At 39.1% G+C, this 26,248-nt stretch overlaps 1 protein-coding gene across 1 annotated transcript; it reads right to left on the reverse strand.

Moving 5' to 3' along the window:
• Positions 1 to 18,595: 18,595 nt before the first annotated feature.
• LOC148031938 (uncharacterized) lies at positions 18,596 to 21,085 on the reverse strand. The gene has a single exon (XM_087682528.1). It carries the CDS (start codon positions 20,932 to 20,934, stop codon positions 18,772 to 18,774), a length of 2,163 nt encoding a protein of 720 aa, XP_087538654.1. The 5' UTR covers positions 20,935 to 21,085; the 3' UTR covers positions 18,596 to 18,771.
• Positions 21,086 to 26,248: the final 5,163 nt, after the last annotated feature.

Consider the following 26,248-nt stretch of genomic DNA (forward strand, 5'->3'; position numbering starts at 1 on the left):
AATAGGCATAGGCATCATACATAGGATAGGTCTCAAAGGTAAATAAAGAGAAATGCCATATGCATAACCCACTAAGAAAAGCTCAATACATAACCCAAAAGCACATAAATACCACTGATAACACCCTAACACATATAAGTACCAAGTCTAAGCTAAGAGATCAAATCAACCCATGATAGGGTAACTATGTCCAATAAATATCAAGAGAGCATGTACATGTCACAATGAGTCCCACTATCTCACTGTAATAGGCTCAAGCTCAACTTCATAAACCAAATGTGTTGTAGTATATCCAAGTGCCAATGTGGCTTAGTACATAAAGCTAAGTAGCTCCCACTAAAGCAAAAATCGAATGTCAAATAAGCAAACAAAGCTCAAAACATCATATGATAGACATTTGAGTATCCAAGATCCATAGAGCATATATCTAGAAGCATTAAACCCAAGTAGTTTGCAAGATTTTAACTATGGTATCCAAGTAGCATCCAAGGAAAAGAATGATAGCCAATGGCAAAGCATCCAAGCTCCAATCTAATCTTAGGAGCATGTCATAAAAATATCCATAGGCAAAGATGACAACCAAAGTGTCAGTACATACAATATGTGGTACCTGAGTAGCTTCAAATCATGATGAGCATAATCTTTATCATATAATTGCTTGTTGTCCACTATGAACAGCAAGGATATGATAGTCAATATTGAGTGAATGCAAGCTCAATCAAAGCCCAAAAGTATTCTAAGACATGTGTCAAGCATCCCCAAGTGTCAAGCTAACATTCAAGCATCAATACTAAGCCCCGAAAGCATCAAGTGACAAGAGATATATGCTTCTTCATATAAATGACATTTAGCGCTATTATTATAGCAATGAAATCTCTAAGAAAACTGAGCTAAATGTGTGGTCAAATTAGCCCAAAAGCATAATCATACCATCCGAGCACCAAAACACCATCCTCGAAGCATCAAACATGCATTAGGAATTTACTATTTGCTGTCCAAACCATAATATTTCTATTCCATGTGAAATAGAGAATAGAAATTTGCATTGAATCAACCTATGAGGCCAAATTTGTAGCTCTGATCGTGCTCTTGTTTCCAACCATAGAACATCTAAATCCGATATCGTATGCTTAAGTTATGGCCAAAATATGACAGTGCTATCAAGCTACCATAGCTATCCACAACTTCTACATCATGCTATGTATCCATTTAAAATGGGCAAAATGACTACACACCTCAACTCAATAAGTACTCAACAAGGCTCTCAACTAAGGAAATCTCCTCAACAAGGACAGAGCAAGTTGGAACAAGCCAAAAGAAGAAAATACTCAATAATGCATACCTCAAGAGAAAGAAACAATGGCTACTATGAATCCTTGAGTTGGCTCCTTGAATGGTTGTCTCTAATATTAGTTGAAGGGAGTGAGCCAGAGTAGAAGCACGCGAGCAAAATCAAGAGCTATGGTGGAAGGAGCAAGAGCAAGAGAGAGAGGGACACAAGATGTGGGAACTCTGACAATCACAATGTATGACCAACCTTTCCTTTATTCAAATGTCATTGAAAGAATAAAGAATGAAGTGACAGTGATGGGCACCCATCACTTGTAGTATACAGGTATATGGGCACTGTCAATGTAGTAATACACAGGCGGCTAGGCATAGTCACCTTTACCCCCAACAATTTTTAGTGGAAACATTGCTCATTGTGGTAAGCTATAAAATTCAAATTGCCCATATGTAAAACATATCAAGTTGTCATTGAAGACATTATACATGCCCTTTAGATTTTACATTCACAATTTCTTCTAGATCAATGGAAGCCCGTTTCCATATGCTTTGCACACATTTATGCTTTCATCACTTTATGCTTGACCTCCAAACAGTATATGGGAAATAGTTTTGTATATTTGATGGCATTTCTATGCTATTTGGATCATGCTTATGCTTTCTCAGACTTGATATTAAGGATTGGAGATGATCTAGGTAGGCACATTATATCACGTGTTAATGATCAACGTGTCAACCCCTCTTTTCTCTTAGGTCTTTGTAATAAACATTACATATGATGTAGATGCAACCATTATACACCTATTACCTAATGTTTTAAAAGGATCTTTTACAGTACTAGCTATCAGTACCCATACATAATAACTTAAATAAAATTTCTACTTTATAACACTCATGGGACATATTTGCGCCATGCTTTTATTTTAAGATGTGATTTTCTTGGTTTAGATGTTAAAGTCTTGTACAAGCATACCAAGATTAGCATGTATATGTACCTATGCTCAAGTGTGGATTCTTTATGGTTTATTGGAAAGAACCTATTGCTATCATTTGGATGTATATGTACATATGCTCAAGTGCAAAGTATTTATGGTATATTTGAAAGAACCTATTGCTATCATCCTGTTCATAATGCTTTATTTAAGGGGATTTCAACAATTATCTTCATCTAAAAGGCACATTATAATGCAACCCACAATTCTCATGTTCAATGTAGGAAAAGAAAAGTGGATGCAAATTGAACTCTCCATCATGCAATAGTTGGTCCAACAATATGGTTGGCTTGCTTTCAATCACAATCCAATAATGGGATATATAGGATAATTGGAATTTTTCGAATTCTCGATATAATGGTTCATACACATGCAAGATATGGATTGCTAGAGAATATCCAATCTAATCATGCTATGTTACAACTTTGTTTATAATATTCCATATAAGTGGATGATGTGCCATTACTAAACTGGCCATTTTTTGAAAATAAAAAATGACTATTTGTAGCATCAATTGCATGTGCATATGACATAGGGTTATTAGAATACAATATGATGTCATAGAGTTATTAAAGTACAATAAAAAGTACTCAGGTTATAGATGGGACCAAGTGCAAATTGCAAAAGAAAGCACCATATGCAATTGTAGCTTATGCAACAACAAATCTTTTTCTATGTCAAGCTAAGCTCATAACAAAACAAAAAATTGAGAAATGAAAGTTAAAGCATTTTTCTAAACTCTTTTTGGGAGAAACGCACTATTCTTGGTACTACACTCTATGGCTACGTATATGAGATTTAGTATACTTGCAAAATCATAAGAGATGTCTCATGAGCTTTCAATTTAGCACATGGGATCTTGGAATGCCCTTATTGTAGGGTATCCCATGGACTTGGTCATGAAGCACTTACTTGTTTTGAGGAAATGCAATAGTAGAATGTTTATTTAGAGTTTATCACCTTTGCCTTTGGAGAAGATGCTAGCAAATCCTCCCATACCGTCAAAAGATGCATGGGGAGAGTAGCCTAGACTACAACTTGAAAGGTGCATGGAAGTTGTGCGTGCATGGAATTGGGTGATTCATCAACTAACAACCTATCTCTCTAACTCTAGAATTAGCCAAATCTCTCTAATCTACCACATACCTCTACTCATCCCAAATGACCAATTGGATTCATCCTCAAGTTAGATATACGTGGACTAGGTGCCTACAATTCATGCATGATGAATGTATATTCAAATATCCTTGCTTTAATATATAGGTTTGATAAAGATATTCTAAAATATTGCACTCAAAAGTTGCAAACATTTTCTAGTGTACTAGAGAAAACTTGTTTCAGAACCCATAATTTTCAAGTTTTTTTATTTTTCTAAAACAATATTTGGAGCACTTCAATGTTATGCTTTTCAACCCTTATCCCAAGCATCATCTCCAAATTCTTGATATTGTTGAAGAGTTGTGTATATAAAAGAAATTATGTTTACTTTACATGACATCTATTTTTATTGCTCATGTTTCCCAATTTGTTCTTACTTTTGCCAAAGTTTGTAAAGTTATTGTAGATTTGTCTAGAACTATTGTGAGTTTATGAAAGAATAAAAAATGTTAAAAAATGGAGTCTAAAGATGAGAAATTGTGGAACTGGAACTAACTTGAAAGTATTTAGAAGTAATATGTTGATAAATATATAATGATGAAGAGAAAAAGGATTAGAGTAATAAATGGGGCACTTCTAGGTAAATGAGAATTGTAGAATGTTGAAAGTCCAGTCAAATGCCCACCTCTCAAGTCACCTACCTATGATCCAAGTGCCAAACATTGTAAGGCTCCCAAATGAGGAGAAGCCATGATGGGCATTGGATAGGATTCCCACTATAGACACTACAAGGGTCTAACTATTTAGATAGCAAGCTCAACACATGCAAACATTGATGATGGGCCACCTAGTTAGATGGGTCCACATAGTTACACTTAGTACGTCGGTGGTCATTATGATCCTCACATGGCCATTGACTTGTCACTCATTATATTTAGTTTGTTGCACCTACCTACAGTTGGCAAAGTTATAGCGCCAGTCGTTGATTAGCATAGTCAATTATGCATTGTTTGACTTAGTAAGCCACTTTATTTTATGTTGTCTATTATCTATGCTTTGTGTACATTGTATTGTATGAGAAAAAAGAAGAAAAAGACTAGCAAGAAAACGTTTTGACCTCTATCTCTCTTTTTATGTTCTTGAGGGAGCTCCCTCTTGTGTCTATGGTGTATGTTTGGCAGAGTTACTCAAGTAAGTCCCTCTACCATGCAATTATTGATAAGGTATCAAAGCGACGCTACTAAGAAATGATAGTTTTGAAGGCCGAAGTGAAGGAAAATAAGCAAGGATTCGAGCAAGTAAGCAATAGGTAAGAAGCTCTCCCATTCTTCCACTCTTTCTCTTGGATAGTGCATATGGAGGCACCAAAAGCATAGCAAAGTAAAAAACTCATATTACTATGAGATTTGATTTGCATGTCTAAAATAAGGCTTCTTTGGCCATTTAAAGCTATTTTATGCCCTATTTTAGACACACACAAGGTTGCACATATAGCAGTCATGTTGACTATCTATAGTCATTGATAATACTATGCTAGGGCATACCAAAAATGCAAAAACTTCACATGCATCTTGGACAATTTTTGAGAATATGTTTTTAGTAAATACAAAGGCATGAAAGATTTAACTCAAGCAAGAGTTGAATACTTTGAAGAAAGAGAAAATGTATGTCAATGAGTATGTTTTGAAAGTGATGAGCATTGTAGATGTATTGGTAGGGGTTGATGCAATGTCTAATGATGATGATTTGGCTTCATCTACGTTGGATGCCCTTTATAGTGAGAAGGTTTAGAAATCATTTGTCACTTCAGTATATGTACAAAAGCCATTTTCAAATTTTGATGAGTTGGTCTCTCTCCTGATCACTAAAGAAATCAATATGCAAGATGAATTATCTAAAAGAAGTGGTAAACAAGTCCAAGCATTTTACTCAAGTTCAAGAAGAAGATGTAGCAGATCCTCCTCGAGAGACCATGGTATGGGACATGCTGGTGATAACCAACAAAATAGGTTAAATCAGCAATTCGGTGAAATATAGGTTTCAAGAGGTCGTGTAAACTTTAGAGGCAAGGGTAGCTCTAGAGGAAGAGGTGAATGGCAAAACAGAGGTTTTGGAAATTATGATATTATTTCTCATTATTGTGGCCAAACATGTCATATTGGAGTCCATTGTTATACTAAGAAGCATAATATCCGTAGTGGTAATTTGCAACAAGGAAACTATGTATCAACTTCATGATAAAATGAAGACAAAAATATGTGTGCTTATTATGCAACATATGATTAATGTTGTTACAGGAAACGAGACACATGATGATGTATGGTACGTCGATTCAAGTGCACCTAACCATATGACCAGTCATACTAAATGATTTGAAGAGATATAGGATTTACAAATTCTAGGTTATGTGTAGACAGGTGATGATTCATGCCACCCAATTTCACACATTGGAAAGGATTCCTTATCCTTACATGATGGCCAGATAAAGAGTCTGTCAGATGTATTACATGTGCCATCAATCACAAAGAATTTAGTGTTTGCTGGCCAATTAGTAGAGCAAGGATTGCAAGTTCGATTTAATGCAAAAGGTTGTTTTGCAGAAGACTTTAACGATAAGTGCAAGTTGGTTGCAAAAGAAAGTAGAGTTGCCCGCATGTTCACTTTAGATACTCGAATTCTTGCAATGAATAGTGCTATGTATGCTAAAGGAAAAGGAGCGATTGCAGACATTGAAATATAGCATAAACGTATTTGTTGTACAAATGTGCAAAGGTTGACATTAATGCATCCCAAAGGATTGGTTATAGGGTTGCTTGTTTTTAGAATCGAAAATTTTCATAAAGTATGTGAAGCATGTCAATTTGGTAAGTAGGAAAGATAACATTTTTCACCTAATGGAGATGTGAGCAGAAACATACTTCATATTATGCATACACATATTTGGGGGCCTACATAGAACATATCTCTTGGTGGTAGCAAATACTTTATCATGTTTATTGATAATTATTCAGGAAAAGCTATGGGTATATTTCATGAAGGAAAAGAGTGATGTGTGAGCACTTCAAAACTTTCAAGGCTACTGTTGAAAGAGGAATAAGTTTGAAAGTTAAGTGTTTAAGGTCAAATGGAAGGGGAGAGTACCTCTCTAATGAGTTTAGTGACTTTTTGAGATCTCATGGGATAAAGAGATAGTTTACTGCAAGTATATCCCACAACAAAATGGGGTTGCAAAAAGGAAAAATAGACATATTGCAGAAGTTGCATGGATATTGATGGTGGCTGAAAAGAGTATGCCGAAATACTTTTGGTCTGAAGTTGTTCATACTACTATCTATATTATGAACAGAACTCCCACAACTGCAATTCATGGGATGATCCCCGAAGAATACTTTACAGGCAAGAAGCCCAATGTGTCACACTTGAATGTGTTTGGTTGTATTATATATGTTCATGTGTCAGATGAGTTGTAAAAGAAGCTTGGTCCAAAGGTTGAAAAATGTATTTTTATCGGATACTCTTATCGTTGTTATAACCCTATCACAAGTGAGTTCAGAGTGAGCAGGGATATTGTTTTTTAAGAGATGAGCAGTTGGTATGCATCTAGTAGTGATGCATTGGATGATGATGATAATCATGATAGTTATGTGTAGAAAGAAAAGTAAAAATCATAGAGCCTTAGTGGACTAGAAACATCATTTGATACTACATCTACAGTTAGCCCTTGGTTTGGGAGACTAAGAAGTAGTTCAACATCTTCAAGTGCATCTACAAGTATTGCAGGTAAAGATAAAGAGAAGAAGAAAGTGTCAAATGGTAATGATGCGTCTACTAGTCATTTGGATTTGATGGAGATTCCCATGGTTCAAAGAGTTTAGATTATGAGCTTGGTATTCCTTCAATCAAGACACCAGGTGTACAGAGAGCACATGGTAATGTAAAGGCTCCACTAAATGGTCCAATGGTATACAAGTCTAGTAGGGCCAGATACCTAGTAAAAGGTTGAAGGTTATGCAACTCACCATTATGCTTATATGGTAAAGGTGGCTGAGGATGTTAAGTCCACTTGCTTTGAGGATGTTGTTGGTCATACTCATTGGGATGCAGCAAAATGGATGAGGAGATGGCTACATTAGAAGCCAATAAGACTTGGGATCTGGTACCATTGTCTAAGGGCAAGAAAGTTATTGGGGGCTATAAGTGGGTTTACAAAATCAAGCATAATACTGATGGTTCTATTAGTAGGTATAAGACTAGGCTAGTTGCAAAAGGCTATGCTCAAACATATAGTATAGATTATGAAGAGACATTTAGTCCCTAGTCACTAGGATGGTAACTATTAAATATGTGATTGCTTTGGCAACAGCAAAAGGTTGGAACTTACAACAAATAGATGTCAAGAATGTCTTCTTGCATGGTGAATTGCAAGAAGAGGTGTATATGGAGAAGCCAACATGTTATGAGGATTTAGAGCATCCCACATATGTGTGCAGGTTAAAGAAAGCACTCTATGGGAAGAAGCAAGCACCTAGAGCATGATCAAACAAGATTAAAGAGTATATGGTTAACATTGGCTTTTATGTTTATAATGTTGACTACTCACTTTATGTGAGAAAGGGAGATGTAGACTTGGTCATCATAGTCATCTATGTGGATGACTTGATTATTACATGTGACAGTGATAGTGGGATTGTTGAAGTTAAGGAATTTTTGAAGAAGAAGTTTGAGATGAAGAAGTTGAGTGAGTTAAGGTACTTTCTTGGTATTGAGGTGATCAGATGTGATGATGATATATGGTTGTCCCAAAGGTAGTATGGCTTGGAGATATGTTATCCAAGTATGGCATGATAGCATATAAGCCTCTTTCAATGCTATTGGAGCAAAATGTGAAGTTGAGTACTGATATTGAAGATGAGATAGAAGACCCTACTATGTTCAAGAGGATAATAGAAAGTTTGATTTACATGACTATCACAAGGCCAACTTGAGCTATGTTGTTTGCCTTGTCAGTCTGTTTATGCATATGCCTAGAAAGCCTCACTTGGATGCAATTAGACGCATATTGAGGTATATGAAGTCCACTTTGCATTATGGACTTTCTTATGAGGTAGGTAAGGCTATATGCAGATTGGGCTGGTAGCATGTCTGACAAAAGATCTACTAGTGGATTCATGTTTTCCTTGGTAGTGTAGCAATTACGTGGAGCAACAAAAAGTAACCTACATTTGCTTTATCGAGTACAAAGCTAAGTATAGAGGTGCTGCCATGGTAGCATGTGAGATGATATGTCTACAAAAGTTATTGGGTGATTTGGATGTGCAGAGAGATGGTCTAGCAACTATCATTCACTGTGACAACACGAGTACCATACAATTAGCTAGGAACCCAATGTTCCATGCTAGAACAAAACACATTGAGGTGCATTATCACTTTGTGAGAGAGAAGATACTTGCAAGAGAGATTGACTTGGTATATATCAACACACAGGATCAAATCATTGACATTTTTACAAAGGCATTGGGTGTAGAGAAGCTTCGCAATTTTTTAAGCTTACTTGGAGTCGTAGAGATACAATTGAGCTTGAGGGGGAGTGTTGAGATTGCAAGCTCAACACACGCAGACATTGATGATGGACCGCCTAGCTAGATGGGACTTATCACTTATTATATTTAGTTTATTGCACCTACCTACAGCTAGCATAGTTATAGTGTTAGTCAATTAGTATAGTTAGTTGTACATTGTTTGACTTACTAGGCCACTTTCCTTTATGTTATATCTTATCTATACTTTATATACATTGTATTGTGTGAGAAAGAAGAAGAAAAAAACTAGCAAGAAAATGTTTTGGCCTCCATCTCTCTTCTCGTGTTCTTAAGTAAGCTTCCTTTTGTGTGTATGGTGTGTGTTTGGTGGAGCAACTCAAGCAAGTCCCCCTACCATGCAATTCTTGACACTAACCTTGAAGACCACATGGTTATGAGATAGCCTATGTGGACTTGACTATTGGGTGGAAAAGAGTTAATGGTATACACTAAGTGATGGGCTATGGAGAATATTCTTAGGAATATTCTTGCATGGTTGGTTTGTGGATCGAATAGACCATGTGGCTAGAGAGTTAAGGTAAAACATGTGAGTGGTGAGTCAGATGGACCATGTGGTTGGAGAGTTAATGTGAAACATGTGAGTGGTGAGTTAAAGGGCACCTTGTTAGAGTGTTATATCTTATATATCGGTGGAGGACATTTAATATCCTACTCCCTAATAGCCTTATCCATCTATTTGTCTCACTTTAATGGATCCTACTTTATGAATCCACCTTTTTATCACCTACCATCCACTTTATGGATCCACCTACCAACCACTTTATTGTTAAACCTACCACCCACTTTATGGATCCACCTACCAACCACTTTATTGTTAAACACACCATCCACTTTATGGATGCATCTATCATCCACTTTATGGATCCACCTTTCTCTCACCTACCATGTTGACTTGTTTATGAGGTTTTTGTATATATAAATACAACATAGCTACTTAGCATATTGAGAGAGTTGTCACATACCTTCTACACTCGTTGTTCTCCATCCAACATCTATCTAAACCACCATTGAAGCTTATAGGAGTGCATGGGTGGATAGAGCCTTCATTCATCGATTGTATCAATTTGGTAAAAAATGAAAACAATCTTACCTATTCTCTCTTATACTTTTGTTTTTGTTATCTTTCTATGTAGTCCATTTTCTTACATGGTACTAGAGCATCAACTTCTCTAACTAACAACTTAGTACAAGAAAATTCAACTTTTGTTGTTGAAATGGCTAGAAGTGATGTCAACTAGTGGCAAACGGTAGCAATAGCAAAGGGAGCAACAATGTGGTTGTACCATTGTAAACCTATAGCCTCCCTTATAGATCCTAGTTCCAAAATTGTCCTTAATAATATAGGATTCTTGATGTGTTAGTAATGCTGTAGGCAAAGGAGTGAGATGAGACAACTTATATAAGCTCACAAATCTTATAGCCACCATTGGGGAAGATACTGGTAAGCTTTGGTATGAGCAATTTGGCCACATTGGCTTTGCTAAAGAGTAGGATGGTTGGGCACTTACCTACTTTTGTGAAATGTAGCAAACATGCAGATCTTGTTTGATGGGTAAGCAATAAAAGGAAGTCATTTCCAAAATAGAGCATGGGCAAAGACTCCTCTTCAGCTAGTGCACGTTGATCTATGTGCTAAGTGAACTCAAGATTTGAGAGGATCTTTCTATTTTATGCTACTTGTCGGTGACTATAGTAGAAAGATGTGGGTGTATTTTCTTCAAGATTAGACTAAAGCGATTTGCAAGTTTAAACAGCAGCATAAGCTCATAGAGAATGAATGTGGCAAGAAGATGGACTTTCATAGTGATAGAGGAGGAGAGTCCACTTCCAATGAATTTGATGGTTACTCGAAGGAGAATGGCATCAAGTGCTAACTCACAATACCCTACATAACTCATCAAAATGGTATATTGGAGTGATACAACCGTACTATCCATGGAGATGGCATAGTATATGCTAAGGAGAAAGGATTACCAAGCTCTTTTTGGAATGAAGTAGTCAATACAACAATATACATCCTCAACTTGAGCTACACTAAGGCTCTAAAAGAAAAATAGCATCTTTAGAACATTTTGATGTGATTATTATGCTCATATTCCAAATTAAAAATGGACCAAGCTAGAAGTCAAGAGCAAGAAAATGTATCTTTCTTGGGTATATCTAGGAATCTAAAGCTTACTGGTTAACATTTCTATAAAGGAGGAGGAGGATCTCCCAATTCATGAAGTTCCTCAACCTCAATAGCCTACTTTAGCACTATAGGGGAGGCCCCCAAGTGTGCAAAGCAACTCTTTGATGACAAGAATCCAACTCTTATTGTTGAGGAGGAGCCACTTGCTAATAGACTTTAAAGGTTAAAGAGGATAGAGGAGAAAAGAAAGGTTTATGAACACATTATCAACTTGGCCTTGTTGGTTGAGATAATGCAAGTAAAGGAGCCTACAAGTTTAGATGAGGCTATGGATAGTCCAAAGTGGAAAGCTACCAATGCAATCAAAATATGACAACGTCATCAAATATCAAACTTGGGACTTGGGTGATTGGCTAGAACATAGAAAAGTAATTGGTATAAAATGGGTTTGGTATACCAATTACAAATCTAATGGGTCTTTGGAAAAGTATAAAACCTGGCTTTTAGCTTAAGGCTGCTCACAAATAGAAGGCTTTCGTTTTAAGAAACATTTACACCTATAGCTACAGTGACCACTATTCATGTGGTACTAGCCTTGATTGCTCATAAGAAGTGCCTAGTCATTCAAATGGAAGTGAAATCTACATTCTTAAATGGACACCTCAAGGAGGAGGTACGTGCATTCCAACCACCAAGATTTGAGGTGCGTGGCCAAGAAAATAAGGTTTATAGACTTAGAAGGGCATTGTATGGGTTGAAACTGGCCTGAAGGGCATGGTATTAAATGATAGATGGATTTTTCAAAAGCAGTGAGTTTATGAGAAGTGCTTTTGATGCTAACTTGTATGTATTTACATAGGATAGAAATTATATAATCAGTGTTTCATGTGTGGTTGACTTTATCATCACAAGAACCCATAAGCATATGCTTCAAAAGACTAGGGAGATGCTAAGGTTTGAATTTGAAATGTCACATTTTTAGCTCATGCATTTTTTCTTAGTTTGTTATTTACTTATATGAATTTCACCTTCCTATTTTTCGAAGAGAAAGTGGCTTTAAAATGGAAGCCAATGTTTTACTTTGATTCACTTGTTAAGATTTTTATTAAAAAACAATTAATTTCCATCTCTCTCTCTCTCTCTCTCTCTCTCTCTCTCTCTCTCTCTCTCTCTCTCTCTCTCTCTCTCTCTCTCTCTCTCTCTCTCTCTCTCGTGTGTGTGTGTGTGTGTGTGTGTGTGTGTGTGTGTGTGTGTGTGTGTGTGTGTGTGTGTGTGTGTGTGTGTGTGTGTGTGTGTGTGTGTGTGTGTGTGTGTGTGTGTGTGTGTGTGTGTGTGTGTGTGTGTGTGTGTGTGTGTGTGTGTGTGTGTGTGTGTGTGTGCACGCATGCGTGCATGCATGTGTGCATGTGCGAGCACATGCATGATGTAAAAATTGTATTTTTCTATAAAGAATATCATATATTAATGCAAACCTTGATAGGCATGAGTGTTTAGTGTTAGTAGTTTGAAAATTGATACTATTATATATATGAATGGTAGTGCTCTCTTTATACTTGAGGTTCAAATCTAGATGAGATTTGTTTGCAAACCACTCGATAATAAAATAATCACATATAAATAGGCTTTGTAAAGATTCTATTTACAAAATGTAGTTGAAATGTTAGTTAAAAGTCTTGAGATTTGAAACATTCTAGAAAGTCTTAAATGTATAAGTTGTGCAATCAATGTTGAGATGATTTATAGTATTTACTATGCTATTTTAGCCTATGCTACATCACACTCAAGGCTAGGATGGGATGGGCCTATAGCAACTAACTAATATAGAGATGTTTGGATATATGTACAACCATATTCAAAGTACTTTATCAATATTTATGGTAAACATACCTAAAAATTAAGCTTCCTAACCTAATACCCACTCTTACTTTTGGAAGGCCCTTTTGGTTACATCAACTTATTAAAAATATTAATTACAAACATGAATCATCAATTATTTCAATCTCCACTAACTCTTATTCACACACAATACCCATCCAAGCATAACTTTGGGGATTTTTGTAGCAGATATCAATTTAGGCCCAATTTTTTCAATCAAATTGGGGCTTTTGCCTAAAAATCCACAACTTCACCAAAATTTTGGGGATTTGGTGTTCATGCCAAAAATTTAGGGTTTTTCACCTACGAGCCCAAATTTCAGTGAATAAATTTGGGGCTTTTGTGAAATTTGTTCAAATTCATTGACATTGAAGCTAATTACATCCTCTCAACTAACATTCATGAACATTAGAGCCCTTTCAACTACAACTTCTTCCTTGCCATCAATTTTGCAAAAGATTGTAAGTTTTTTGGCCTTTTCTTTGCTTTATTTTTGTGTTGCCCCTGCATTTGTACTTTTGACAACAATCACAAATACCAACAATTTGTTGCAAGGAATGGCAAGGCAAAATTATTTTCTTGATATGTTTGGGGACTCCAATACCATGTGCATCTATAGAGTGTGATATGTGCTTGCCACCACATTTTTTACAACATTGAAAACCAAGCTCTTTAATCACTTGCAATGGTCCCATAGGAATATTGCTTGCTTATCTTACAACAATACCTAAGCCTTTTGATATCATGTGCATCTCTTGAGTGTGATGTGTGTTTGCCACCACATTTTCGTTGGCATTGATTGGAATTGTTGTCAAAGTCCTTGTTTTGCCCTTTTTTTTTAACATTATTTTGCTATATTGCATGTTTGTCCACATTTGAAACACTTTTCTTCCTTCATGAAGCATTGTTTTTGCTCTTCAATAAATGGATTGGCTTATGGACATATATCAAAGTGGATTTGAGGTGCATTATGAGGCACGCATGGCTATTGATTTTATGGATACTTTTGCAACCATTGCAATGCTTTTACACGGGTTGAATGCTCCTCTTGATCAAATAGTCTTTTCTTATCATTCTTTTCAAATGATTTATTGCCATCGTGCTCCATTTCCCATGTCTTAGCTTGGTCAATAAGTTCCTTGAGACTAGAGCAATGATAATGATTAAGAGCATCCCAAACTTTGAAATGCAAATGTCCTTGAAACTTCCTTGGCTTCTAGAAGTTACTGTTTTTTTTTTTTTTAAAGTGTTGGACCTTCAAAAGAAGTTTCCAAAATCCATGTTTGTAGTCATCAAATGACTCCTTTCAACGCCAAAGATAATCCCACCCCATCTTTCCATTGCTTTTGAAACAGATAAGAAGAAATTGGATCGTGTTATGCAAAAAAATGACCTCTACAAATTTGAGATCTATCAAATGTAGAGCTAGAAACTTGAGCTTTTCTTTTTCTTTATCCTTACTATGACCATATAATATTGGAAACTAATGAATGAACTAAAAAAGCTCTGGATTGCACAAAGTGTTATGCGTATTGACTTGATACTCTTTTCAAGCTGAAATGGTGACTTGGTCTTTTTCTTCTTATGCCTCCATCCATGGCTAGACCTCAAGGTTGAAGAGAATAAAATGGTTGATAGGGATGAAGATGGAAGCAAAGATGGAGAACATCCACACCTTTGTGGATAGTGAGATCTTCCATAGAAAGGGTGTGATTTTGCATCATTTAATGAGGATTGATCAAAGAAGGCATTGGATGACTTTGAAGAGGAGGATGTACTTTGATGCAATCTCTTTCTTTGTCTTGAAGTAGAATGTATCATTTAATTTGATCCACTTTACCTTTTGGAAATAAATGGGCTTGTTGATTGGCTCCTTTCATTGCTGCAACTTTGTCCTTCATCCCTTAGATTCTTTAAGATTCTTAACTCTTTCTAGTTTGAAATGTTAGTCACAAGTGTGTAATTATCCTCTCTAAGGCTTTGAATGGTTTGAAGGTTAGGAATCCTTTCTTCCATTGACCCTTTGGTTGTTCTCCCCTTACATTCTTTTTCTAGTTTGAAAAGTTACTCACAAGTATGTTTATTCTCCTCTCCACAGCTTTATATGGCTTGAAGGATAGGACTCTCTTCTTCAATTGAACACCCCAAGAATAAGCATGCTTAAGCAATAATACAAGTTCAAAACAAACAAACTTTATAAGGGTAAGCATTAGTAATGTAGGGATAGAGGATCAAGCCAAAGCTATGATACTCTATAAGTGACTCATGTTACATAGTATGCCTAACAATAAAGATATACCCTTATTTTGGTGAGTTAACATGCCAAGAACATGAATAACAAACACGTAGGTTGAATATAACAATCATTTAAAATTGGATTACAGATGTAGATACAAAAGAGAGATGGAGACAAGTTGAAGGTTGAAGATGGGCCAAACTGCTCGCTATGAAGAAATGTATATTTGGTGAATCCAAGTATCCTAGAGCTAAACTCAATCACAATCAACCTAAGAGTGAGAAGAAGTATCGCAATCTCATAAGATCATACAAAATACACATACATAAACATATATGTGAGAAAATAGATGATTTCTTTATAAATTAGGAGTAGAAAATGAGAAATTACATGGTTTTATAGCAACATGTTGGCATGATTTCCTTCATAATCTGAAAGTGAAAGAAGACCTTCGAAAAGAGGTATTGTAGTGAGTTTAGCATTCTGCTCTCTTGAAAAAAATAGTAAGCGAGTAGTGATGAAAAATGTGAGAAACTTACCTTTTTTTGAAGGCTCAAGTGCAAAGAGGGAAAGTGAAGTAGCAGAAGATACATCTTCAACCACATGTTATGAAGTGGAAAAAGTTGAGGGGTGCTTGGAAGGCGACATACAAATGGTTTACAAACTTGAGATCTCTTTGCATAGATATGTGCATTCTAAACTTTCATCCTACACATGCACATTGCACAAACTTTTCATGATTATATCATCTTGATTCTAACTACATGTTTTAATGGATCTAGCCCACATACTCAAGGCATCAATCATTTCTATATGCAACTTTGACCTTATGCTTGTGTTTCAATCATATACATCCAAGTAGACATAGAGGTAGAAGTATGCGTCATCTTTGTTGTAATCCACTATATTAATGGAAAGGGGGACTTCGCCTATAAAAATAAATAGATTGTTAAATTTGGACGTGCATTAGATGATGTACATTTGCATACACATACATTAGTTATTTAGTCTAAGTCTTTGAGGTTCCCAATATTTCAAGCCTTGAAAAAGAAATGCTATAAAGAGAGAGATCACCCTTGGATTAGGTGGCTCAAAATCAAACTTGTGAAATTGTCATAATCTCCTTAAAAACCCTATATAACGACTTTCAATGTTTGGTTGTAACAAACCTTCCTTATTGCCTTGGAAAGACTTTGGGTGTGATCGAAAAAGGAAAAACAATAATCTCCAAGGTTCCATTTAGAAAAAACAATTATCTCCAAGGTTCCATTTCTATTTTCATCTAGCACAATGCATTTATCCTAGGATAGGTCCAACATTGACTATCAAACCAATAACAACACATCATACTATTAGTCAAAAGTTCAACCAACTCCATATTCAAACTAGGCATTGGAAAGATTTTCATACCTTTTCTATTGCCTCAAAAAAAAAAATGAATGTGAAAAAATTGAAAATGGAATGTGAAACACAACTTTTGCCAATGCATCTGGTACAATGTGTTTACACTAAGATAGGTCCAAGATCCAATACTAGACGATGAGCAATCCATCATACCTTTAGTCATGAGTTTGAGTTTAAGCATTTAACTCATACCATTCTCAAACTACATCATGGCAAATTTTGTGCTTTGTGTAATCTAATATGTATGCAACTAAGGATGCAGATAAGAATTCAACAGCTTATGCAAATAATGTGTGGGTTGTAGAGAATAAACTTCAATAGTTGTAGACAAACTAGGATATAGAATTATGAATTAATACCACTAATAGTTTGACCAAGATGTGTCTACAAGAGTTCATATTGGAGATCTAAAAAGTGCAATGAGTGGAATTGAGCATGAAAGCAGTGATTCAGTTGTCAGCTTCCTTTCAACAATTAGATCAGTCCGGCACACTTACCCACATGTAGATGCCCCAATTGCAATCCCAAAGGCCTGTGAAGAAGCAACTCTACCTCAAATGTGTCCAAGCCCTTCAGAACCCAGGAACATCTCAAGGGAACCATTTTCATATTGGTAGGCATGAATGATTTCTGAAATAGCAACCTGCTTTTCTACCAAATCCTAGATTTGTTGGGGCATTAACCAAGTATTAGACCTGAAAGCTATCTAATATCCCAAGAGAGCCACATGGCATAACATGATGGCCAGGCTTCTAGCTTTTAAGTAATATTCATCGCTTTTGAAATTTTATCTGCACCAATAGCAGTTCTGGTTTGAATGCTTTGCTATAGGCAAGAACATCCAGTAACTAGTGCTTGAGCTTGACCCTTCAGAAATGGTCTGTGGCATCCGCAACCAGTCCTTCCACAGCAGTAAAGGAGAAACCCTGTCATTGCATGAAGCATGCAAAAGGCAGTAAGCTGATCCAGCATTCCAGGCAAGTTAGGTCTTCACCACATCCCTAGAACCTGAATTATGATGTCAGTCTTACATGTATCACCCCTGTGGGAATATCTTATTATGCAGCAAAGTGCATCTTCTTTCTATTGAGATAAAAACGTCTTATAGTAGCTCAAAGAAGTAAAGCATCCTCTAAATGGCAACCCCAAGACCTGTTTCTCATCTTGACTTCTTTACAGTGATCACTTCAGAAATATGTTTCTAATTGTTTGCCATAGGGCAGTTAAACAAACAAGCAAAAGCAAAAATAATAAATGAGCATACTCCATGCACTAGTGACCCGTCTCACTCAGGCTTGTAGCATTACTACTAAAAGAACAGCCATATTGGGAAACCAACAGGAAGACCTTGCTTGGCAAATGTGGATTACTGCCCAATATAGATGCTGCCAACGGGAACTACACAGGCACCAGCTGTGCCATCAAAGAGCCAACTTGAGAACGAATCATAAAAAGGATAAGCTCGCGAGACATCAAGTCAAGAGAAGTGCATGCTTAAATATGATGACGGAAAATTCATCAGTGCGTAAACCACAGGAAAATTTATCGGTGCATAAACCATTACAGAAGCATCGTATTCATCAGAATATGTACTGAGCTCCTTATGGTTGTTTCTACTGCCATAATTAATGACCATTACACACTAATGAATAAGACTAATTACCTCTGATCTCAAGGACGCTTCACAGACTGATTTACAAAATAGGCAAAATTTCGACGCACAACCCACAAGTACAAACTTCAGAGAGCAGCCTCAAGGCTGAATCATCTGCAAAGTTTATAGGCTTAATTTGAAACCACAGGCTGAACAAAATGACCATTTTGTGTCTACATCATTAGGACAAAGTTTTCTGAAGCTCTTCCAGTATGCACTTCCATCAGAAGTTCAGAATGTAATGATAAGAATAGCCTGCAGATTCTCTACAAACATTTACTTCATCCCACAATCTTGAAATAGTCTCTGCCGCATATCTTACCAAGAAAATTGTCAAAATTGTGAAATGCCTATGTAATGCTCATACTATTCAGATTGCCTACACCTGCACATATACATGAAGTACAGTATGCATAAGCTTGTGGTAAGACCATGCCAGGAAATCTCGTGGAGCATACTCTTGACAACACTAAGACATCACAGAACCTGACGCACTACAAAAGAAAATCCTCATCCTCATCATCCTCACTTTCTGTCTCTGGTGGCAATTTCGATTCCTCATCATAGTCATAAGGGTCCCAGAATAGCTCTTTGTCCTTTTTAACAAAAGTTCGAAGTGGAGAGTAAATGCTTGAAAGATCCCACTTGGGGGGATCTTCACCAATGTCTGCCCAGTTATCTGCCTCAGGAGTGTCCCATGGAAGATCCAGAGGTGGAAGAGTCCTCTGCGGAAACATCGCAAGGCCCATTGGTTTTGGTTTGGATGCAGGCTGGGGAGGGGGTTCCTGCAGACTGCCTTCAGGTATATGTATGTCAAACCCTCCTTGCGGCCTAGCTCCAGCCTCAAGTGGTGGTGGAACACTTGCTATGTCTGACAAGCCAAAATCAAATTCCGCACCCTTGGGCTTAGGAATGGCTGTCTCAGCTAAATTGTTTCCAAATGGAGACTTCGTATCTGATGAAGGGAAACTGAAGTTAAAATTTGATGAAGTATTGGCAAGTGGTCTAGGCCTAGGTCGAGGGCGTCGCCTTGGTAAAGGAGGCTCAACATCTTGATATGAACTGCTTTCAAAAGCCGGAAAGTTTTTAAAATCAAAACCCCCAGAACTGTTTATGACCGGTGAAATGGGAGGTGGTGAAGTGGTTGAGGTACCAGTTGATGCAGCAGAGCCTGTGATTTCCACGGTCTTGTTATTCCCAACATCTGGAGTTGTAATGCTGCCACTCTGGATGCAAGATGTGGCTGCACCAAAATTCCCGCTAATGTTATGATTGGAGGAAAAAGTGGGCCTTGGCTGAACTGGTGCTGTTGCAGCTGCACCAAAAGTACTGCTGCTGAATGTACTACCAAAAGTACTGCTGTTTGTGGCTGGAGATAGTGGAGCTGTTGTTTCTGCACCCTTCATGCTCCCACCATCTGAAGTAGTAACACTCATGCCAGCCATAGCAGCCTGATTTGATCCTAAGTACAGTCTTGAATCAACTGCAGCAGCACCAAATGTACTGCTGCCAAATGAATTGCTTTCAAAAGTATTTGCAGTTGTGGTCGACGCTGTCCCTGCACCAACTGGTGTTGCTGCAGCAGCACCAAATGTACTGCTGCTAAATGTACTGCTACCAAATGAGCTGCTCTCAAAACTATTTGAAGTTGCGGTCAATGCTGCCCCAGCACCAACTGATGTTGCTGCAGCAGCACCAACCATACTGCTGCTAAATGTGCTGTTGCCAAATGGGCTGCTCTCAAAAGTGTTTGCAGTTGCTGTTGATGCAACCCCAGCACCAACTGGTGTTGCTGCAGCAGCACCAAAAGTACCACTGCTAAACGTGCTGCTGCCGAACGAACTGCTCCCAAAGGTGTTTGCAGTAGCTGTTGATGCTGCACCAGCACCAACTGGTGTTGCTGCTGCGGCACCAAATGTACTGCTGCCAAATGCTGCCCCGGCACCAACTGGTGTTGCTGCTGCAGCATAAAAGGTACTGCTGCTAAAAGTACTACTGCCAAATGAACTGCTCTCAAATACGTTTGAAGTTCCTGTCGATGCTGCCCCAGCACCAAATGTACTATTATCAAAAGGTTTTGCATCAAATGAGGCGGATGAGCCAAAAGGAGAACCGGCAGGTGTGCTTCCAGGAGCACTGCTTGGGGGTGGAATGATAGCAGCATTGGAAGGTATGGTACCCCAATCGTCAGGGGTAGAGGTGGGGGCAGGATCAAACGGAGAACCCGAGGGGGTAAAGGACGAACCGGAGGAGGAAGGCCCGTCGAAGCTAGGGCGAGATGAGAGCGGAGGCCGAGCAGCGGCCTTGTCAACCCTAATCACACGTCCATCCAGGCAGAATCCGTTGAGCTTCGACAGGGCGGTGTCGGCCTCCGACTCTGATTCGAAGGTCACGAAGCCGAAACCGCGAGACTTGCCCGTCTCGCGATCGGTGATGATCCTCACATCCACCACCTGGCCGTGCGCCGCGAATGCATCCCTCAGCCCTTCTTCCGCTGTCCGGAATGACAATCCTCCCACGAAGAGCTTGGTGCTGAACCTTCGATAGCACGCGGCGAGCATCCATGGCACGGGACCCCGCTGGAACGACTGCTGCTGCCTGCCTGGACGCGACAGCCCCCTCATGAGGAGGGAGCTGATGCCCTGATGGAGCACCATTTCCTCAACAGGAAATAGCAGCAATTCGAAACAGGGGTTTAGGGTTTAACCTGATGAGCGCACCAAATATGATCGGGGGCGGGCCGGAGTTTCGTTTTTACTTGCGCTGTCGTCGCCCGCCTAGGCAGGCTTGGCAGGCTTTGGGCGTCTTGAGTCAAGACGAAACCAAAGGTCTGATGACACGCATAAGTTTGTGGACTTGTGTGATGAACTTATCAGGTCATGGCACAAACCGTAGCCGCGCAGGAGAAGCAAAAGACTGCACACAATCATCCCCCTTGAATGAGGCATGTGAAAGAGGAAGAAATACTAACTCTGAAGAGAGATAAAGTTGAGTAAAGGAGAGAGAATATGGATATCAACCGATGAAAACACACCATGTCATTTTTGCTTCCGCAAATCAACAGAGCGCTCACCATTGTTTAGGGTACTCCATTCACTACACTAAGTCCCATTTTTTGTGGCACCCATGTTTAATCAAAAGTGCCTTGGTTTCAAAGACATTTCGTTAACCAAGTTGACTTGTGGAGGTCGATTGACATGCACATGTCTGGGCTCTAAGAGCCATGCCACACACAACTCTACGGACCTTTGTATCAAGGTTCATGGCAGCAAAAAAAATCACGGTCACATACACAATGAAACCTCAATGGAGCCCACATCAAATACCTTGAGAAAGAGAGAGAAAACAAATGTATTGGTGTACAAAGGAGAGAGAAAATGTACTCACATGTTGGTAACAATGAAAAAAAGCCTCATCACGTTAACTTGTTGAAGTTGCTAGAGTATCTCTAAAAGTGGAGGAGCTAAGTTGATTTATGAGAGTCCCAAGAAAGGTACTAATAGTGGGCCTGAAAGGAAATGCAAGTTAATTGAAATATTTTAACCAAAGGCCACATGCATGCAAATATTTACTATGTCAATTGGCACAAATCTATGTGTGTTGCTGGTGTAACGTGTCCACCTGTTATCTTCAGGACACGTCTTAGCAGTCCATCGAAAAGGATGTCTAGAAAGCTCAGCCCGGCACTCCCATGGAATGTCATGGGGTTTGCAATCTAGGACTTTCCGTGGCTGCCACATAGTGGAAGTATTTCGGCCGTTCCCACTTAGGACCGACCTAAATTAGGGTTTTCTTATTGGTCATTTCCTAATGGCAACTAGCGTCGAACCCGAGCGAACTACTTTACGCAAAAACGCCAAGTCAGAAGTGGATTCACACTGCACTTGGTTCAAGGAGAATGGGAAATGAGAGGAATGCGAAGCTCAACCTCTCTGCCATAAAGCATAGTCCCATTCCGTTCCCCTAAAACAGCGTAAATCGAGATCAGTTATAACTCTAGGTCAACACTCTTGTTGTTCGTGTTCTTTGAAAGATCTTCCTATTGTCCATCTTGATTGAGAAAAGTTCCCGGCCAACCGGGACCACCCATCCGTAGGACGGACCTATGGCCACATCTACCGCACTTTCCTCAGGTTGTTTTAATTATTTAATTACCTAACACATTTAATTGGGCATGTATTAATCAGCTTCCTTAATTAGCCCGTTAGGCACTCGTTCCTTCACGTAATTATAGCACTTGACATAGAAAAGCAATGTCAAACAAGTTTCTTTTTAACAGGTTATCATATTTATCTTTGAAATACATAAAGTCCAGCCCGTAGGCTTATCCACAATCCGCCCGAAGGCTATCCTACAATCCACAGGGATCACTAATCCAAGATTCCGCCCGCAAACTAGTATGTGGGCCTCGAGATCCAATCCCGAGTCACGTTAGCCCCTTGTGCAAGGCTCGGAAGGCGAGGGATTTACGGCCAGAGCCCCCCTTGGCACCCAAGCGTCCTCCTGCTCCAAGTAGTACTCAACGGAGAGACCTCTCGCGGCGGGTTCGGTCCACCTTTCCAGCGCGGTTAACAACCCCCTTGGTTAGGGTCAGGCAGGCAGTCGGGAGTAACTGAAGCTGCCTCTCCCTTCAGGCCTTCAACCTGAAGCATTAGATATCCATTTATCCTTTAATTCATTGATCAAACAAAGCAAAACAATGCTCTTAAATATGTAACAAGCACAATCATTTCCATTGGTTGTTATTGTTGGCTAGCTGCTAAGGAGTGAATCCTTCTTTCCGAATGCATCCAGCACTCGATCCGGGATTACTTGCGACTTGGCAAGATTCCCTATATCCTGGGTTAGGGCGTACCCTATTAACCCGACTTGATCAATACCTTAAGTTCATATGTTATTCCAATTTATTGGCTTGTCCTTTGCTTCCAAGCAATTATCTTTACCCCAGAAAGATACTATATTAAGACGATTATTCATCCTCTTGCAAGATAACTTGCGTAAGAATATGTCAATCTCATTCTGAGAAATTGGCCATTCCCTTGTGATCAAAACACAAGATCGTGCGACTCTACCACTTGTTGCACAAGTGTCGCATCAACTATGGGACTATTTACCCATCGAATGGAGTCACGAAATAGTATGTTCCTGATGGCATTAGGCCGACTTGTCAGTCCTAGGGTTTCGAGTTTCATCATTTTAGCGAGAGATTCTTAGGAAAACCCTAGATCACTTCTCGCAAGTATGTCCTACTGTCTCTACATTCCGTGAATGTGGACAAGTATTTAGGGTATAGGAGTTTTAGTTTTAGCAATACGTGTGACTAGGTAAATATCTTCAGCGACTAACCCTAGTCAGTTCCTTGGGATACGTCACATTGAATTAACCCTTTTCTAAACGAGTACTCCGTGGTTTTAGGAGTTTAAGTTTATGCCAATTTAACCTGTCTATTCTTGAAGTTAATTATGCTGTCATTTCCATAACCACATGACTTATTGTCTACGCGTAAGTTGATTTTGAAATCCTAACTTTTCTGTTTAAGATCAAGCATAGGTTAGGTTATAGCCTAATTCCAATTAATCATCCTATAACTTGCGAACAAGATTCATGCTAAAACATGCACCCTTTTCTAATAATTATGCAGTTGAAAAATGCTATTTATACCAATTGACTAGAGTTATGCAACTTAAGAATCATTTCATGCCTTGCAATTTCCTATGGATTATTAGCACTTTCCATAATGACTTATTGCGAAGAAGATATGTCTTAATAATGTGACAAGCAATTTATACTCCCATGCCTAATCGAAGTGCACTATCATAATTCCGTTTTGTAAATATGGACATTAATCTAAGTTCAATTCATTGAAATGCACAAAAGCTACTTGCTGGAAACACATATCAATCTTTTGCTCACTTTATTTTGTTCATTTTATTAAAAATACTAATGGCCGAACTCTTCCGTCGTGAGCTAAATCTTTCAAAATTAACCAAAGTATTTAAGACGAAAGATGCATCCTATCTCCAAAAAAAAAACATCCACGCACGATTGAATTATAACAACGTAAAATAAAAATTAGGAAGGAAAAACCTAGACTTGTGGTGAGATGTCCACGTGGATGCTAGGAGAGGATCCTCCTGCGGTAGCGCCTTGGGCTTTCTTAGGAGCCATTTTGAATTCAGCTTTTTCGCCTTGGGCGCAGAGTTACGATCTTGTCTGTCTCAGTAAGGGTATTAGGTGGAATTCACACGGAATTGGGTGGAAAAATCTCGGAGGGCAGGGGATATAAGAACGATGATAGGGCTTTGGGAAAGAACCACAAGAAAGGATTTAAGGGCTTTGGATATAGGGGATTGTGTGTGGGGGAAAAGGGGCTAAAAGAGCCCTTAGGAGGGGATCTCGCGTGTGGGAGGAAAAAAAAGGCTTAAAAGAGGCACATGAAGACCCTTCAAGTCAAATTTGGGGAGAAAAGGTATTTACCGCGCCCACATGAACAAGAGCCTACAAGGGCCATTTATGGAGGGGGAAAGGTGTAACATAAAGGTTTAAATAGGCCACATGAAGGCCCTTCAAGTCAAATGTCGAGGGGGGAAAGGGGGCTTATGGAGACCTTAGGAGGAAATTTTTTTGCATGGGGGTGGAAAAGGGTTTAAGGACCACTTGAAGGCCCTTCAATGGCAAATCAGGGGGGAAAGGGGGCTTATAGAGGCCCCCCCTTAGAAGCTTTAGAAGCTTTTAGAAAGAGGCACATGGGGGTGGAGGCAGTCGCGACAGATGGCCATTCGACGGCGTGTTTCCTATGGCGGCGAAGATGGCGGTGCGCAGAAATCTCCTCCTCTCCCTCTCAGTAGTCTAACGACTCTCCTCTGGCTGCACGGCAGCCCAGTGCCTTGTCACCTCCCTCCCAACGGCCAGTAGGACGGCGTTCTCTCCCTCACAGCTGTTGTCCCTCAGGCCTAGTATAGCAATCTTCTCCCTCTGAGCAGTCTGGCGATGCTCCTCTGGCTGCACGGCAGCCTAGCGCCTTGTCACCTCCCTCCCGACGGCCAGTAGGACAGCGTTCTCTCCCTCACAGCTGCTGTCCCTCAGGCCTAGTGTAGCAATCTTCTCCCTCTCAGCAGTCTGGCGATGCCCCTCCCTGCTCTCACAACCCTCGATTTAAATAGATGAGGGGAGGGGGATCCTCCCTCCCCTGTGTGTCATCTCACATGCCCTCTTCTCCCCTGCAAGCTCCATGGAGGAGCTCGATCATACCTTCTATTCCCCTCCCCCTCCAGCACGACAATCGGCTGGGGGGATAAGGGGAATTTTTAAAAAAAATGTCATTATTCTATTATTTATCCAAATCAAATATTCTTATCCCCATGACCTCTTCCCAAGAGGGGATTTATGCGACATTTGCAGTTTCGAAGTCCCGGTTTTTGCGAAAGGAGATAATGCCACATCGCATCTAAGTTCCTACCATCCGGGATACAATGCCGAGAATTCACATGGCCTCAATAAATATTTTTGGTAGAAATATTGCATTCTCTCCCCCTTGGAGGATTCGAGATGTCCTCATCTCGAGATAATTTGGGGATATTGATGGTTGAGAGTGCTTTCATCTATCCAAGTGGCATCCTCTTCGGGATAATCTTTCCACTAGATGAGGCATTCTCTCAAGGTTCTGGATCTCAGTTGTCTCTCCCTAACATCTAAGATCCTATCATGCCTTAGTTCAAGGACTCCTTGACTAGGCATTACAACTTGTTGGTCATCAAGTACATGGTTAGGATTAGGTATGTATTTCTTCAATAGGCTGATATGGAATACATTATGAACCTTTAGGTTCTCAGGGAGTTGTAGTCTATAAGCATTAGGTCCTAGGCACTTGAGGATTTTGTACGGTCCACAATACCTTGGACTTAGCTTTTTGCAATTTCCTAAGGATAGAGAACTCTTCTTTGGATGTACACGAATGAAGACCATATCTCC

Source organism: Lygodium microphyllum, chromosome 8, assembly GCF_053477565.2.
Source record: "Lygodium microphyllum isolate KBCC chromosome 8, Lygodium_microphyllum_v1.1.10, whole genome shotgun sequence".
Taxonomy (NCBI): Eukaryota; Viridiplantae; Streptophyta; class Polypodiopsida; order Schizaeales; family Lygodiaceae; genus Lygodium; species Lygodium microphyllum.

What these genes read in the sequence shown, in the direction of transcription:
- LOC148031938 (XM_087682528.1), bottom strand. Translation starts at nt 20,934, where the DNA reads ATGGTGCTCCATCAGGGCATCAGCTCCCTCCTCATGAGGGGGCTGTCG.